Raw genomic sequence first — 16127 nt, 5'->3', positions numbered from 1 at the left:
GTGACTCCCCGAGAAAGTGGAGAGCAGGTTTACAAGGCTGGTGGGAGGACATGGTGGCTGGTGATTAGACAGTGTGAACAAATCTTCATCCTCCTGCAGCCCCTTTAGGCAGTGAATATGAGCTTAAGTGAACCAAACCTGGCTGTGAAATCACATCAGAGGTCTAAAAGAAATAAAAAAAAAATAAACAGATAAAGCAAGTTTTTTTGGCATTCATGAGCATTAGCAGCCCCCTCACTTCCTCTGCTCTTTGCCTCACTTTGCCTGCTCCTCCTCTTTTCTTCTGCAGCACAACACAGCTCCATGATGGTGTTGCCTCTGTTGCAGGACACTCACAGAAAACAGGATGTCCAGGACTGCAATTTCAACATGTTTCTGTCTCTGTTTTTCTCACAGATGCTCCCTCGCTCGGACTGGGACCACAAGAGAGGCTCCCGAGGATCACAGGTTAGCACTGTCCACAGAAGAGCGACCCACTGGAAATAATAATAATAATGATAAACAGCTGACAGGAGAACACACACACACACACACAGACACACAAATAAACAAACACACACAATGGAACAAGCCCCCTGATCTCTGTTACTTGCCTACACACACCTTATAAATGACACAAATAGCAAAAGTCCTACCACTAACAGGGCCTGGTCTCCCGTTCATTTGAGCCCTGGTTAAACAGCATGTCCAGAGGTGTTACTTCCATCTAACATCCTTGTTGTCCTCTTGTTAGTCTTAATTTACGTTGGCCTGTGAGTTTGCTGTAAGGCACTGCAGAAACTATTAAAGGCTAGAGAATTGAATGTAGAAGGCCTCGGCACAGGACACACATAATGTACATCTTTGAGATGACCTTTTCCATCTTTTGGGGGGGAGTGTTTGTAATTGAAAATTGATGCAAGGAACAGCTACAGAGCCACTGGGCAGGAGTCTGGAGTACAATGAGAACAAACTATGCCCTTGGCAGTCACATGACCATCTACAGTATGAGTGTGTGCTCTCTTATCAGGAGGATATCCTGAGTGGCCTCTGCCTCAATGATGACAATATAGTGTTTGGGAATAATGGATGCGGCAACGGTGTGTTTGAGGAGAAGTTTTTCATGATAAGTGATCCTGACTGTGCGCCGCAGAAGGAGGTTTGAAATCAAATTTTACACTGTATAATTTCCTTGAGATATGAGGCTCATGTAATGGTATATCTGCCTATATGCCTTGCATATTTTACTTCTCTGATTTTCTGAATGATGAAATAATTGATATGGAGCACAATACTGTCACAACTTTTCTTTTTTTTTTTTTTTAAAGAAAGCGCTGCTACAAGCACTATTGCTGATGGTTGGAAGATGAATGCGTGTTGTAGCATTGCACTGGAAATGAAGCACAAAAGGAGCAGATGAAAAAGAAATTAGCATATTCACCTGGTCCTTATGTGAAGAATCCAACAATAATACAGGAAGAATCCTGGGTGTATTGCAGGAGTGATTACAAATTAAACACTCTGGTAAAAACACATCTCAACCCAGGATTAAACCGATTTTTTGAACGGTGTACGACTGTATTATTTGAAGATTCCTCACATAGTCTTTCGCTTGAATCCAACCTCTTCTGCAGTCCACCCCTCCATTGCTGTCAAGTAAAGGCAAGAAATCCATTAAAATATGGTCCATGGCTCAAATCAATTTGTTTTGTGGGATTAGTAGGAAAGCAAATATTCTTTGATTGATACATTCCCCAAGCTGCCATTTACACTCAGTGGTCAATTCAGTCTTTTTTTTACTTGGATCAGTGCAACGCAATCGTCAGTGGAACCCTATAATAGTTCAGAGACTGACACAATATGTAAGAACGTCGGGGCTTTTGTTGGCATCTCTCTCCATCTTGTGGATAAGTTCCCTCTGCTCTGCTTCTCATTTGGTCCAGGTTGATGGTCAGAAAGTCTGCTAGCACGTCCCTGTGTCATGGCAGCGCGAATACGTAACTCACAGGCTCTTTATCCTGTGACCAGAGCACTTGATTGATCTCCAGTGTTTTTGTGTTCGCCAACATGTGCACATTAGCAGGCCCAATTTCCAAACCGCATCTTTTTTTTCCCCTGTCGAAAGCTTGTGGTGGAAGTTTTAGTTGAGGAATTGACAGTGAAGTTATGTATGGAGAGAGCTATTTAAATATTTGTCTTTGACTTGAAAGAAAATTGGTTTTGGAACATCACCCCAGGAGATTATTGAAGAAAGGACTGTTTGTAAGCCCGGATCTTGTGACTGTTATTGTAAATTACAGAAAGCCTGGAAGAGTGCTGCATCAGAGGCAAACCAAGACTATGCAGTCATGTTGAAAACGTCTCAAAATCAATGTGGGCACATCAAACACGAGATCAGTAGTAATTGAAACATGGGTCTGGAGGACGATGACGGTGTAGCAGGGTCGTTAAAATGGGCCCTGTCGCAATATTCAGTTTAAGCACGAAAACATTTAACTACCTGCACTTGTGACTTTTCTTTTCTGCCGAGGGAATAATTAGACCTGCCACCAATGATACACAAACATTTTGCAATTTGTGCAGTTTTCAAGGCCCTATTTTTGTTGACGTGAAATGCCAAAAAAAACCTCTGAGCTGGTGTCATTTTTCTGAGAGAAACTGGAGGAATTGTATTTATAGTGTACCTGTTCTGTCTGCCAACTGACAAAGTTTTCATTTTCACACCCAGCGTCCACACTTTGGAGGTAGCAAATGCACTCGGGTGGGTGTGTTGGTCTTTAAATGAGGTGTGGTTATGTGCATTGTTTGGCGCATTGCTATTTTTAGGCAGCAGAAAGCCACTGTGCCATTAACCAACAAAAACCTGGTCTAAAGTTAACGACTGACTATTATTATGCTTATTTTAATGGTGCATTAGATTAGCCTGCTAGGTGAGTTTACACGCACACACTCTCTGCAGACCTCCTCCTCATCATCAGTTAAATGCAGGTTGAATGTTGGTGCATTTGCACAGTCTAATGGAGTCATTGATGGGACAGAGAATCAGTAGACGGTGGAGGCAGAGGGTCCACAGACACACATACTCATCTGCTGCTTCTTCACTTCCACTAGTAAACTGTTCTACTGCTGATTCCGTCAAGAGTAGAAATAACAAGCAATGTGCTGGCTCCATGTGTCGTCTTAAATGTGAAACAACAATTATTATTCGTGTCATAGCCTGAAAACCTGCGCTTCTGTTTCATCACCACCAACGTCTGGCACTTGTTTGTAACACCAAAACCTGACTACGCCACATGTCTTAAGCTCCAAGTTCCATAAGCCTTTATGTGCTGTATAACTAGTTAAATTTGAGTTGGAAAAGTCCTAATGCCATGGTTCTCAGACTGTGGTACGTGTACCACCAGTGGTACCCAAGCTTCCTCTGGTGGTACTTGGAGGACAATCAGGAATACTGTTCTACTGTATATACCAGGGTGTGTGATCAGAGTGGAGCTGAGGAATTTTGACTATAGTGCACAGGAAATTAAACAAAAACAAAACATTCATGTATATATATATATTTTTTTTATCCATTTTATTCTAATTTCACTATACCAGTTATATTACCAGTATATGTGAGGAAGAGGAGGATAAGCAAATTCTCTTGTTCTGGCCTATTTACACAACTGTATTTTAACGATGCCATAATGGTGTTACTTCGAGAGCTTAAGAAACCCCTGCCTAATGAACTTGTGCCACACACTTTAGACTATGCACTACAGATCGTTTAAATAATGCTTTGATTTTATTCACCTTTATTTATCTTGATTCTCTCCTTCTTTTTCTATTTTTAATCCTTATTGACTTATTGATGATGAAGGAAAAACAAGCTTCTCCTTAGAGATGGGCTGGTTACATGTTAGAGATCAATTGACTTGACCTTTCCCAGTAAATAAACCGCCTCAATAAACTATGTAATGCTTGTATCCTGCCTGCAGCCATGGACGTCGGATATCGGAGTTTTATAGGAAGTTGTGTCATGGTGGGGATGAGGTTTGGTTTGGGAGTGGGAAGTGTTGTGCTACTGGGGGTAATTTTGGCTGTCTGGTGCTGAGGGAGAGAATGAGGAATGTCTCGCCTGAGTTTTGTGCTACAGTTCCACCGGCATTCACACTGTATCACTGCACTGATATTCTAAGCAGAGAACATCACCATCTCCCAGGCTCGTCTTCAGCTAATCCATCTCGACAGATGTAATCATGGCCATTAAACTGACGGGGCTGCCACTGAAATAGAAAACTGTGCGGTAAGGATTTCTCAAACATGCTGAGAGGTAGGCGCAAATGCAATCAACCTAAGAACACACACACACACACACACACACACATATGTGTATGTATATGTGTACAGTATATACAGTTTCTTGTTCCTACATATCTCACAGTGTGAGGGTTTTTGTGTGGAGTTAATTGCAAAGAAAGCACCACTGTGTGTGTGTGTGTGTACTCTTAAGGACCTTTTCTGGCATAAACACTGACCTTGTCAGGACCAGTAGTCCTCATTGTTTTTTTATTAAATTATTGAATTATTTTTTACTAAAGGAGTCAAATGCAGTTTCTTTTCCACTAGACCCATGAGACATTTGTCTCATTCTCCTCTGGGTCTACATAACAATCTCACCATTGCACAATTTCAAGAAGCCAACACATCCTTGTCATCGTTGTAGAAGGAGACCGTATGTTAAGTTGAGGGTATGGAAGAGTTAAAAGTGCATGTCGGGACCTTTCTGTCTGTGTATCCCATTCCCATTAATACGTCATTACACAGCAGGATCAAACATTTGTTTGTTCCACCAAAGACACTTAATCTGTCCTCTGCATATTTATTGGCAAAAGGAAATATTTGAGTACAACAGGAACATCAACAAATGTATTATGTTTTATATACAGTAACTGGCCCTACAGTACATATGTTAATCAAATGTTGTGGTTGCATATTACATTACATTATTACATGTCATTTAGCAGACACCTTCTATGCTACATGCTATAGGGAGCATGTAGCATAGAAGGCTACATGCTCCCTATAGTTTATAGTTTAATTACATTTTTTGGTATCAATTCAGAGGTGGGTAGTGTTTGATTTAGCTCTAATTAGCTAATAAGTTGTTCCCCCACCTTTCGCCCCATGTGAGCTGGGATTGGCTCCAGCTCCCCCCGGGACCCTAATATGGAGGATAAATCAGTAGACAATGAATGAATGAATGAATGAACAACTGTAACAATTATTTACAATATTCTGGTCCAGTTGTAGTGAAATTAACTTCATCTAAAGCTACAGACATAGCCGAGTTGGGCCGTAAGTACAGAGAAACTGTGTGGACAAACAGCTTTTCACTGCTCTGGAGTGATCGCTGGTTTGTTTTGACTGGCCCTTGGTTGAGTTTACATGAACTGCTGTGCTGGTGTTAATCTATGGCAAGTCTATTGATGTGCTGTTCCAAGCTGTGTTAACACAGTAAGGACATTGATCATGTTCACTGTTGTTATTCATGGTGAAATGTCATAACAGAACGTCTGTGCGAGGTTTGGTATATGGATTGACTTTCATAATGATGCTTATAGTTTTATTAAACAAAGCAACAGAGTTTGTGACTCGACTTCTTGAAGATTTGTCATAACTGTGTGACCAAATGTTCTGGCACTGTGGCTTGAGTATTCAAGTTGTAGTTTATATATATATTTAGTATTTAACTTTACTCTTCTTGAATCAATTAAACATCTATAATCTAACAGTTATATTAAAGATAAGAGAGGTGTGAAGTGAATAAGTTGAGCTCACACAGTGTATTAATGTGTTTATCTGGGCTTGTCTAACTATACAGCCTATAGTTATCAGCTGTTATCAGAGCCATCAACTGTGTGAAATATCGATCCTGCTCGTTTGGAATGTTTAATCTGAGCACGTCATTGTTTTTTTTATTACCTAAGAGGCAACTTGTTGTCTTTGTTGTTTAATTTAAAACAGCTACTCCTGTCTCTCCTGAGTGTTGCATCCCACACAAACTCTGCCGGATGTAATCTCCACAGAGATTAGCCAGTGTGAGCCAGTGGTGGACAGTCATTGACAGTTCCTGGATTTGAGTGTGCTTGAATGAATGTGGGATAGGCCAGGGGAGAGAGGAAAAAAAACACACAACAGATTTCAATCACTGAGGTCACTGAGATATATCCGCTCTGAAGATAAGGCCTCCTGCTACAAAGGTGGCCATGTCTAAGGAATGAACACGGTCATGTAACAGGAAGTTATCTTATGATATGATGTCATTTCGTTTTGATCTGTTACAGGATGTCCACTGATGATTCTTAAATTTACCGGATTAAGTTTTTACTGCTTTTTTTTGCATGATTAGGAACTTCAAACGGTGCCGTCCAGCTGTGACTTAGTTCTTAGGGGGACAATCTTTATCTTTACCTGCCGTCAGCTTTGTTGAACATTTCTTGCCGATTCCTCATTGATGAACACTTTTTGGGTCATTGATAGGACACATTCCGCTAAAGCACTTCCCCACTGCGTCACAGGGTTGAACTCTCAAATTCGGCCTATGTACATGGAGTCTTTCGCCACAACATACATTTTTATGTCAACTTTTGTCCTTTAAGTGGCTTGTTCCCAACACAAAGTCGAACCAAAGGCATTCTTTATTACCATACTGTCACATTGGTCTAAATTTGGAGTCACTTAAGCTTAGTGACGCAATATAATACTTGCAAAATGTGGTGGGTGAGTGTGGGTGCACTCACTTGTCATGCTCAGGACATGGTAAGGTATATTTTTGTGTCATGCTGTATTTGTTTACCTGGCGTTTGAGTTGGCTGTGTGAGAAGTGGGTAAAGATTTACGAAGTTGAAGACACACACATGCACATTTGGAAATGTTCACATCCCCTAAGCATTGTTGTCTCTGTTGAGCCAGATGTTCCCCAGCAGCCATATTCTTCTTTAACCCCCATTTAGCAAACTCCTAAATCAGCCTGTAAATGAGCTGTGAGACAGGTGTTTACATTTTGTCCTCAAAGCATGCATTAGTGCAGGGTAAAGGAGCGACAGAGGAGGGATGATAGGAGCACAATGGTTATCTGTCCAGAAATCCATCCATCAGGTTCCCCACCGGACGTCTTAATATCTTAAAAGAGATTAGCTCGGTCCCAATGCTGGTTGTGTCATATGTATCATTAAATGTGTCAGGGAATGTCCTGAAAACGCACCTTTTGAGTTAAGGTGTTATTTAGGTCAACGTCTTGTCACTTAGCCAGTGGAAGCAGAATAATTCTAGGTGCCTGGCAGCTGGTGTCAGAGTGAATGGGATATTGAAGGAGAAAAATCTGATAACATTCTTTGAAGAAAGGCGAACTTGTGAGCTTATTAGATCAATTAGCTGGCAGCCAAGACTGACCTGTGTTTAGTTGTGGTTGTTCAACTGCTCTCGGCAAAGCAATTAAGAGCGAGCTGTGAACTTTTACTCTGCACCGCGAGAACAAGGCTGGCTCACACGACCTGATACCTTCAAAGCTGTGGCACAGACGGTCAGTAACAGACTTTGGCTGTTAGCCGTCTGAGAGGTCATGAGTGAGGAAGTCAAAGGTCAGATTCTTTCCGAGACTTTGCTAATGAGTCCATTCATTAAGCATCAAGTAATCCACAACCAACCGTGCTGAACGTGTTTCAGTCCGGTGTTGTTGATGAGATCTGTTAGACTGCTGACATGTCAACACCTACTACCCTGCTCCTCCTCGTGTTTTTCACTCCCTCTGAGCTGAAAGGTTGCTGTGTTGAGTGGTTGAAAGTGTGCATATTATGTGCACACAGCTGATATGAAACCACAACTATGGCCGATTTTACAAAGCTTGGCAGAATCACAGTCTTTTTCCTTTTTCACAGTTTCTCAGTTTGGGTATTGTTTAAAGTTATCATTTGATATATTTTTCACTATGTTGTTTTTTTCCCCCTAAGCTTAGTGCACTTTTTAAAGAATGCTGTGGTTTTGGCTCTTGTTGTGGCCGGCGTCCTCATATTATACATTTGCTGTGAAAATGGGAGACATGGCAATTTCTGTTGTTGTGTTGGCTTTTACATTATATTTGCATGCAGAGTTTGTTGTGATAAAGTTGTTGTTGTTGTTTTTTAACACGATCATTCTCCCACATTGGCAATACAATCCCCTGACCTTGCAAGGTTAAAAAAAAATACTTTATCTTGCATCCATATCTGGTTGAGGTCATACTTAATTACGATTAAAAGTTATGAACACAGGTGTTTGTGCTGTAAGGCAACAGTGCTAACCACTAATCTACCATGTGGCTCATTAGTGTTATTATTATAAAATCAGCAGTGTTTGACTGCCCTCTCTGGTTGTGTCCTGTGTAACATGAATATCTCTCTCTCTATCACAGTTTTTAGTAAGTCAAGATACGCCAACATTGACGTTAAAACCAATAGTCAGAGGTTTTTTAACGTCAACATTGACGTTAAAACCAATAGTCAGAGCTCTCTGAGCTGTAATTTGCCCTGTTAAAGCCAAGTACTTGACCTACTTTGTTCATCACTGTGTATTTCAGTTTACTGCATTTGGTTTTGCTTGACTCTTGAACTTGCTAGATATTATTTGCCCATGATTGACTATGATTACGATTTTGTTTCATACTTTTCTAAGTCTTCCTGCCTGACCCCAAACTTATTCAGTGCGAGGACAGATATTCACATTCAGAGTGGGGACAGACGAGGCATCGATGTCACTATTGCAAGTCAGTGAATGATCAAAACGATTTGTTGTCATTTTAAGGTACTTTAAAATTGCAATACAGGTTTTAAACACTTAAACGGATATGGAATAACATTAAAGTCCTTTTGAATGAAATCCAATATTATCTGACTCTTATTCTAACAAACTTTAGCACAGTTTGGCTGCCAAGTATTTGGGATAAACACTTTTTTTTCTCACAAAGGAGCTTCTAACTGCCCTTCATGCCTGTCACCTAGAAGCTACGCTCAGCCATTATGAGACCAAGAGACTCATCTTACATTGGCAGCAGGAGCAGTGATTGTCAATTTGTTGCTTCTCTGTCTCACTGTCACAGTCATCAGGCACCACAGTCATGGTGGACATAGCGGTGATGGGAGAGGCTCATGGACTAATCACAGACCTGCTGGCTGACCCTTCCCTGCCTGCTCATACCTGCACCTCACTTCGGGCTGTCAGCAACCTGCTAACCACCCAGCTCACTTTCCAGCCGCTGCACCGGCCACGCCCTGCTCCCCTCCTTAACCTCAGTGACGCCTACACCTGCTCTGACTCGGAGGAAGGACCCGAGAAAGGCGAGAAGACATCTTTCCACAAGGTAACGTAATGGATGAAGACGCAAGTGTCTTGATTTGCAGCTGTGCGCTGGTAAGATATTCAGTAGCCCCGATGAAAGTTGGGGATATTTCACTCAAATATCCAAATTCACAAGTGTTAATCAGAGGATGTCAAGGCCCAGAGACGAAACAATTTTATTTGGAGACATATGAAATAACCCTTTTACAGAAATGCAGTCCACCTTATTAAGGCCAAATGATTTATACACCACACAGCTCTCCCCACACATGTTAATCTTTTAGCCCGAGTTTGAGCTAATGAGTGTTTTCACTCGGAGAGCTTTTAGCCTCAAATGAAGGAGTGTATTTTCATAGAGTTGAGTGAAGAAAAATAGAGCACGTCTACTGCTCAGAGCACTGTTTTCCCTTTCATAGCCACAGCTGTGTCAACATGACAGATGTGCCGAGCCAGACAGTGCGTGCGTACGCATGTGTGTGTTGGGTAGACGAGAACAGGCAGCGTGAAGGTGAACACATCTCTCGATTGATTGCAATGAGGGACGAGTATGTGTCAACAAAGCTGGACTCCCACCCCGATTATGGATCAGCCATTAATCTGAGGAGATACCCATCCCGTTTTAGCAGCTGGCAGGTGTGTGGTGGATGCTCTGCTGTGCCACCTTGTCATTTGCTTGTCTGACAGGTGTTTTTTTACAGTGTCAGAACTTTAAAAAGTAGTAGAAGTAGCTAAGTGAGACTGTGCCTCCAGAGCTGCCAGTAAGGCTGCATTCAATACGACTCCCCAGAGACAGTGTTCTCGACTCTAACTAGCTGTGAGGAGAAAAGCAGGGGGAGAGAGGGCGGTTAGTGGAGTAATGAGAATGCCTGTATTTGCTTTCCTGCCTGCTGGCTTTGAGTTGCATGTCCATCATATGGTGCATATACTGATGCCTTTCATGCTCTTTCCCAAAACTGATTTATTGTGAACACAAAGCATGTTTGCTGAGGTGCAAAAAGAGATGCTGTACAGACATCAATAACATGAGTGACACAACACATACTGTATCGTCCCCTAAATTATTTGGAATGATCTCAGTCTTGTGTTCCTAGTTCTAACAGGCAACAGATCGCTTTTGTGGCCCTTGCACGTCGTATTGTTTGGTCACTGTCACTGCTCTAAAAATGCAGCAGTAAAGTAGTGACAGCAGAGCTTATAATGGACCAGGAAGGTGCTTGTTTGTCTATGATGTTTACACTGTGCAATCAGTGTTAACGTCCTAATGACAAGATAAAGACAAAATGTTGTTTATTTTCAGCTTTAAATAGCACGAAAAAGGGTCCAGTTATGATTAAGTCAACACTAGCAGCTGCAGAGACAGGCTGAAGTTTGATTCTTTCTTTTTTTTCTTTTGTCTTTTTTCTTCTTCTTTTTTTGTGAGGATGGCCTGGTTTTGTCAGGCAGTCACCGCCGGTGATATGTGTATGTTTCTGTGTCATGGCTGCTTTTGGTGTGTGTCTGCAGGGCTTTCATTAAAGGAACAACTGAGCTGCAAAATTAAATTACAGTGCTATTATTACAAGCTCATATTTGGGAGTTAAAACGCTAATTTCATGCACTTTTATATAACTCTACTCTCAGCATTTTGGTAATAAATATTGAATGAGATCATCATACACTTGTTTTTTTGTGGAGAAAGCTGCTCTGTAGACCTGACATTTTTTGGTGCATGAATGTGTGTGTGTGTGTGTTCATATGCCCTTATTGTGCAAAGATCTTTGTTTTTTTTTGTTATGTGTGTGACAGTCATTGAAATGTCTCCTAAAGTGACCTTAATGAACACCCTGTATGAGCATGTGTGTATGCACTCAGTGCTCTGTACATGACGTCTTACTGTGAATGGGCTCATTCAGGATTCTGAGGCGATCTTTACTAGGTCACCCTGCAGAAGAAGACTGAGAGAGAGAGAGAGAGAGAGGGAGGGAGGGAGAGAGAGAGAGAGCGAGAGAGCACGTGCAGTGCCAAGCTGCTGCATGGCACCGAGCAGATGGAAGCTTCACAAGGGAACAGACCACTGGGAATTCCAGAGAGGAGGCATGTAGAGACAAAGAAAAGACAGACTTTGCAGAATCTATAGTGTTGCCTTTGTGAACATGAACCAAATGAAACAATGTATTACATTTCCATCAGGTACAGACCAGCGATGCAGACTGTTAGATGTGACACACCCCGACTCTTGCAGTTATGACGAATCTTAGTGATGATGAATCTATCTGTGCAATTCACTTTTGATGATGTAGGTAAAAATGTGCAATGGGAAGGGATGAGAAGAATAATACTTGGTGTCTGTATTAGGGGTGGGTTATTGCCGTCCTTCCTCGTGCAATACGATAATCGATGTGCCAGGGAAAATATCGGTATTTTAATTAAGAAATGACGGCGCTCTAAAGTAAGCAGTCCCTGCTAATTTCACTCGCCGGGCATCGATACTTCATGAAAGTTACCTGGCTGAAGAAAAGGGAGTTTACAGCGGAATAGTGGTGGAGAAAGCTACATTAACAAATGCCCGATCCACGTTAAATACATAGACATTTTGCACTTTGTTCTCCATGTTGTGAATAAATAGAGAAATCCTGCACTTTAAATTTTTCATAGACATTTCGTTTTCTTCACTTAGACAGATATGACGCGATGTGCCGCTCTATCATTGTCTTGCAATTTAGTGTGTATTGTGAGGTACCGTGTGATTCCCACCCCTAGTGTGTATCTGTCCGATGCTCCACAAAATCACTGGATCGGATTTTGAAGGAAGAAAAACGTAAACTCCTACACTTCCTACACAAATGCCTCCCTCAGCACAGATTGTGATGTAATTGTATGTCTTTATCTTCTTTATGGGAGTGGATTATTTGTCTTATAGTTTGGGTATATTGTTTTTGAAATGTCTGGTCCTGGCTACAGTCGGTGGTTAATGCATCAGCACAGATATGTCGTTTAAAAGTTGGAAAACCCACCGTATCAGACTGATAATCGTGCGGGTAGATACTCGAGGGTGTCGGACCAGAAAAAGTGGTATAGAGACATCCTTGATTCTTGACTCAGAGATAATAATATCTCTGAGTCAATGATAAAGGCAGTGTTGACTTTCTGTGGAAAGAATTAAGAATTAAGAAAACAGTCCTGTCATACCACCTTCATCATTTGTTTTATCTTGGGCAACTGTCTCATCAAAATGATCCAAGTGACTAGAGACAACCAATGTGCATTCATTTTTCTTTTGTAATTCCAGAGCTTTTATCTATTTGTGAACACAATCAAAACCTCCCACAGTTCATCAAAGTTCTGTTCATTTCTGATACGTGCAGCGTCTCAGGCGGAGTCTCCATCCTGGTCTTCTGAGGAGAATCTCTTCCACATGGACCACCACCACCTCTGCCACAGGTCTTCCCACCATAGAGCCTGGGCCTGTTTGCAGGGATCGCAGCGCCAGCATCAAACCCTACCATGAAACGCTCACCTGCAGGTACCTGGACAAAAAGCTTGTTTTATTCTCTGTACTTCGCTCAAGTTGTAGATTTATCAAATGAGATCCACTACTTGCAGTATAATTTCACAGCTCTGAAAGCTCTTTAATGCTTCATTATGCTAAATAGGAGTCACTGTGCTACATTGTACTGTAGTTATATCCATGACTCTGGTGCTGTAGTTATACCAGGACGAGCAGTGTGACTATACTCTAATGGTGCAGCAGTCTGGAAAGTGATATGTATGCAAAGGGAGCCAGAATGGAAATATGCCCCACAGGCAAATGCATTAACCTGCATAACTAAGACACACTTACACTCTTGGTGCATTAGTCGGAGCAAAAGAACGATAATACACATAAATATCTTAAATATAGACCTGCATGCAAGTACTATCAGTGGTCTGAATATTTGGAGTGGTTTTATGGAAATCTGCTAAAAAGTAAACATTTTCTGTATGAGAGCATGAAGAGTGGTGAGCGTTTGTGTGCCTTTGTGATGTTCTGTGTGCATGTAGCCATGTATAATATGGTGTGTGGTGGGGTTTGTGCCTGGATGCATTTACTTCAATAAAAGCTGATGCAATGAATCAGTAGAACTATACAGAGCCATTAGTAACGCGTTCTTGAAAACAGGACAAAAGTTTATTTTTTTGCCCCCATGCTAGTAAATTACATTGAGGCATTGAATGGTAAATAAAAAAATGTGTTTGTTAGGATTATATAATGAATAATTTCAGCTCGGGGGAAATTGAAAATGATAGAAAAACTCAGTCAGTTTGGAAATTCTTAAGCTGTGCATAAAGGTTAATCATGCATGTGTTTTTATGATGTGGATGCCCAAACAGTACTTGACGTGTGCACACTCCCTGTCTTTTAAAATATTCACTGTGCCGCAACAACAAAGGCTTTTGTTGTGTTTCATCCGCTAAATTCGGTTTCTACGCTGATGGATTTATGTCGTGGGCACAGAAGTCTTCTGAGGCAGAAAACTGTTAGTTAGCGCACACTGAAGGTTTGTGTAAATGTCTGTGTGCGGTTGTTATCGTCTGCTAGACCAGTCGGCAAACTTACAGATAAAATCCATTGTTTTGTCAACAGTGAATGAATCGTGTATTAAGTTGGTAAAATGAGGCATAACTCTGCAGCTGTGTGGCCTTTTTCCAAACTCAGATTCAATTTTGGGGATAGATTTGATCTGATATCACTTCCTATTTGTCGGTTTTATTTGGAATTTAGAGGCAAAACATGGCAGCACATAGAGCGTTTGTCCAAGCAGGTGAACAGTGAGTTTAACGTGAGTGACTGATTGAAAGCTCCTGTCTTAATGTACTTAATGAGTAAAGTTGATGTATTTGTACTTTGATGCAGTTAACTGGAGTACTTTCTTGATTTTAAACAATGTCATCCATGTAGTTATGTTGTGAAAAGATAACCCTTTTCCTGAAGCCACTGCTTTAATATGACTTATGAAGACGCGTTATTATGTCTGTACTGTACAACTGAACTGCTGCCATCGAAGCATGAATAAGCCAAGCTGCCCAGACGAAGTTAAATAGCTCGCCAGACATTGTCTGCAGCTCGTCTTAGACAGACACCTGCAGTATTTGCTCCAATCCAAGATTCAGTCCAGTAATGTTTCCACTGCTTTTCATTTGACTGTAGACGGGCTTATTTTTAAACATTTATTAAAAAAGGCAGATGAGCGTGCTGCTGCATCCATCAGGACAGATCATGTAACACATGAGCCAGAGCAACTTCAATGCCTGCACAATGTTATAATCTCTGCCTTTTGTCACAATAATGTGCGTTAAATGTGAACTGGTCCTTTTGCAGAAATCTGATCTGTTCACATTTTTAGGCCAAAAGTATGTAGATACATTTTTCCTTTACATTTTTTTTTAAGGTATGGCTGTGTGAGCTATCGACCACACTGTGCATGACAAGCAAACACACTCTTAGCGAAATCTTGGCCGCCAGCAGAGACACTTTATCTTGCCATTAGACGGCCGTTTCCAACATGAAACTGAAGTTTGTTTTGCTTTGTAAACCATTCACTCTCTAAACCGAAGTCTGGGAATTAGAGGTTCAGTTGTGGATTTTGAAGGGTAGAAAAGTTCTTCTAACATGTTAATGATAGGTTTATTGCTGCATATTTAAATGGTAAGTTACCACATTAAGACATTTATTTTCTTTTTTCAAAGATAGAATTCAGTTTTCAGTTATTTGAAACCTGAACAGATGCCTGACCTATCAAGTAAAGCGATAAAATGTGTAACTTTACAATTACCTAACCTTTGGTCAGTGAGGGCTCTGAAATACAGTCAATTTAACTTATTACTATAGTGGTCCTGGTCTGACGATACAATAAAGACTTCTGTATCTTCTCTTAAAGCTGTAGTGCATAACATTTAAATCTATAAAAATAATTGTCAAATTGTCACACAGTCCTGATTAAGCCCATCAGTTCTACAGGACTCTCTGTGTTTCTCAGTATAGTAGTTTTAGAATTAGATTTTACTGCTAAAAATAAAACCTTGATGTTCATGATGTCACAATCATATTTTAATCACATTTTACAATTTTTTAACGTGATCGTCTCATATCAAATACACATCATGTGCTCCCTGAACAGCTGCCTACATGTGCCAATCACAGTTGCTGCTGTTTCCTTCACTACGCAGCTCCATTTCATTTTCCTGGATGTGGCCCAAACAAGTAAAAGACAGATATACAACCCATCATTTACCAAAGCACTGTAGATACACACATCAGGAAACAGCAGGGTGGAGTTTTAAATGGAAGTGACACGCAGATGTGATCACAATTTGTGCAAACAGTTCCCTTCTGAAATCCTTCAATAAAAAGGTGATTTACGCTGCTTCCACAACCACAGGAGATTCCATATTGCATGTATCAATATTCATATAATATACAGTAGTTGCAAAACTAGATTTAGACATGAAGTGTAGATGTATTGATTTGTATTGAGGTGGTTACAGTGGTTTATTTGGGTCTTATTTGCACAGTGACAATGTGATACTTGAACAAGTTGTGCAAATGTAAGCACACGGGGCAGCTTCTGTACACAAAGCCACGTTGCCTGGTCCTAAAGCTCAGCAACAAGCCCCAGCGATGGCCACTTATGGTGGTGTGAGAATAAACAAACATCTGGGCCTCCCCCAATCACCACAGCCCTACAATTAAACACACATGACAGCTGTTTTTCTGGCACAGGTTATGCAGACAGAACGAGAGAGTGCAGGGTTTTAGTTCAATATGCAGCTGAGAG

General features: G+C 41.0%; 1 protein-coding gene across 1 annotated transcript in view; it reads left to right on the top strand.

Moving 5' to 3' along the window:
- Positions 1-203: 203 nt before the first annotated feature.
- Positions 204-16127, top strand: part of LOC122776249 (cGMP-inhibited 3',5'-cyclic phosphodiesterase A-like) — a 30599-nt gene continuing 14675 nt past the window's right edge. Inside the window, exons 1-3 of the mRNA XM_044036689.1 lie at positions 204-447; positions 9095-9355; positions 12678-12835. Of these exons, the coding sequence (XP_043892624.1) occupies positions 304-447; positions 9095-9355; positions 12678-12835 (563 nt within the window). The 5' untranslated portion in view covers positions 204-303. The remainder of the gene's footprint in view (positions 448-9094; positions 9356-12677; positions 12836-16127) is intronic.

Source organism: Solea senegalensis, linkage group LG10 (genome assembly GCF_019176455.1).
Source record: "Solea senegalensis isolate Sse05_10M linkage group LG10, IFAPA_SoseM_1, whole genome shotgun sequence".
NCBI classification, from domain to species: domain Eukaryota; kingdom Metazoa; phylum Chordata; class Actinopteri; order Pleuronectiformes; family Soleidae; genus Solea; species Solea senegalensis.
The sequence above is the reverse complement of the archived record's forward strand: the minus strand, read 5'-3'. Positions and strand labels throughout refer to the sequence as shown.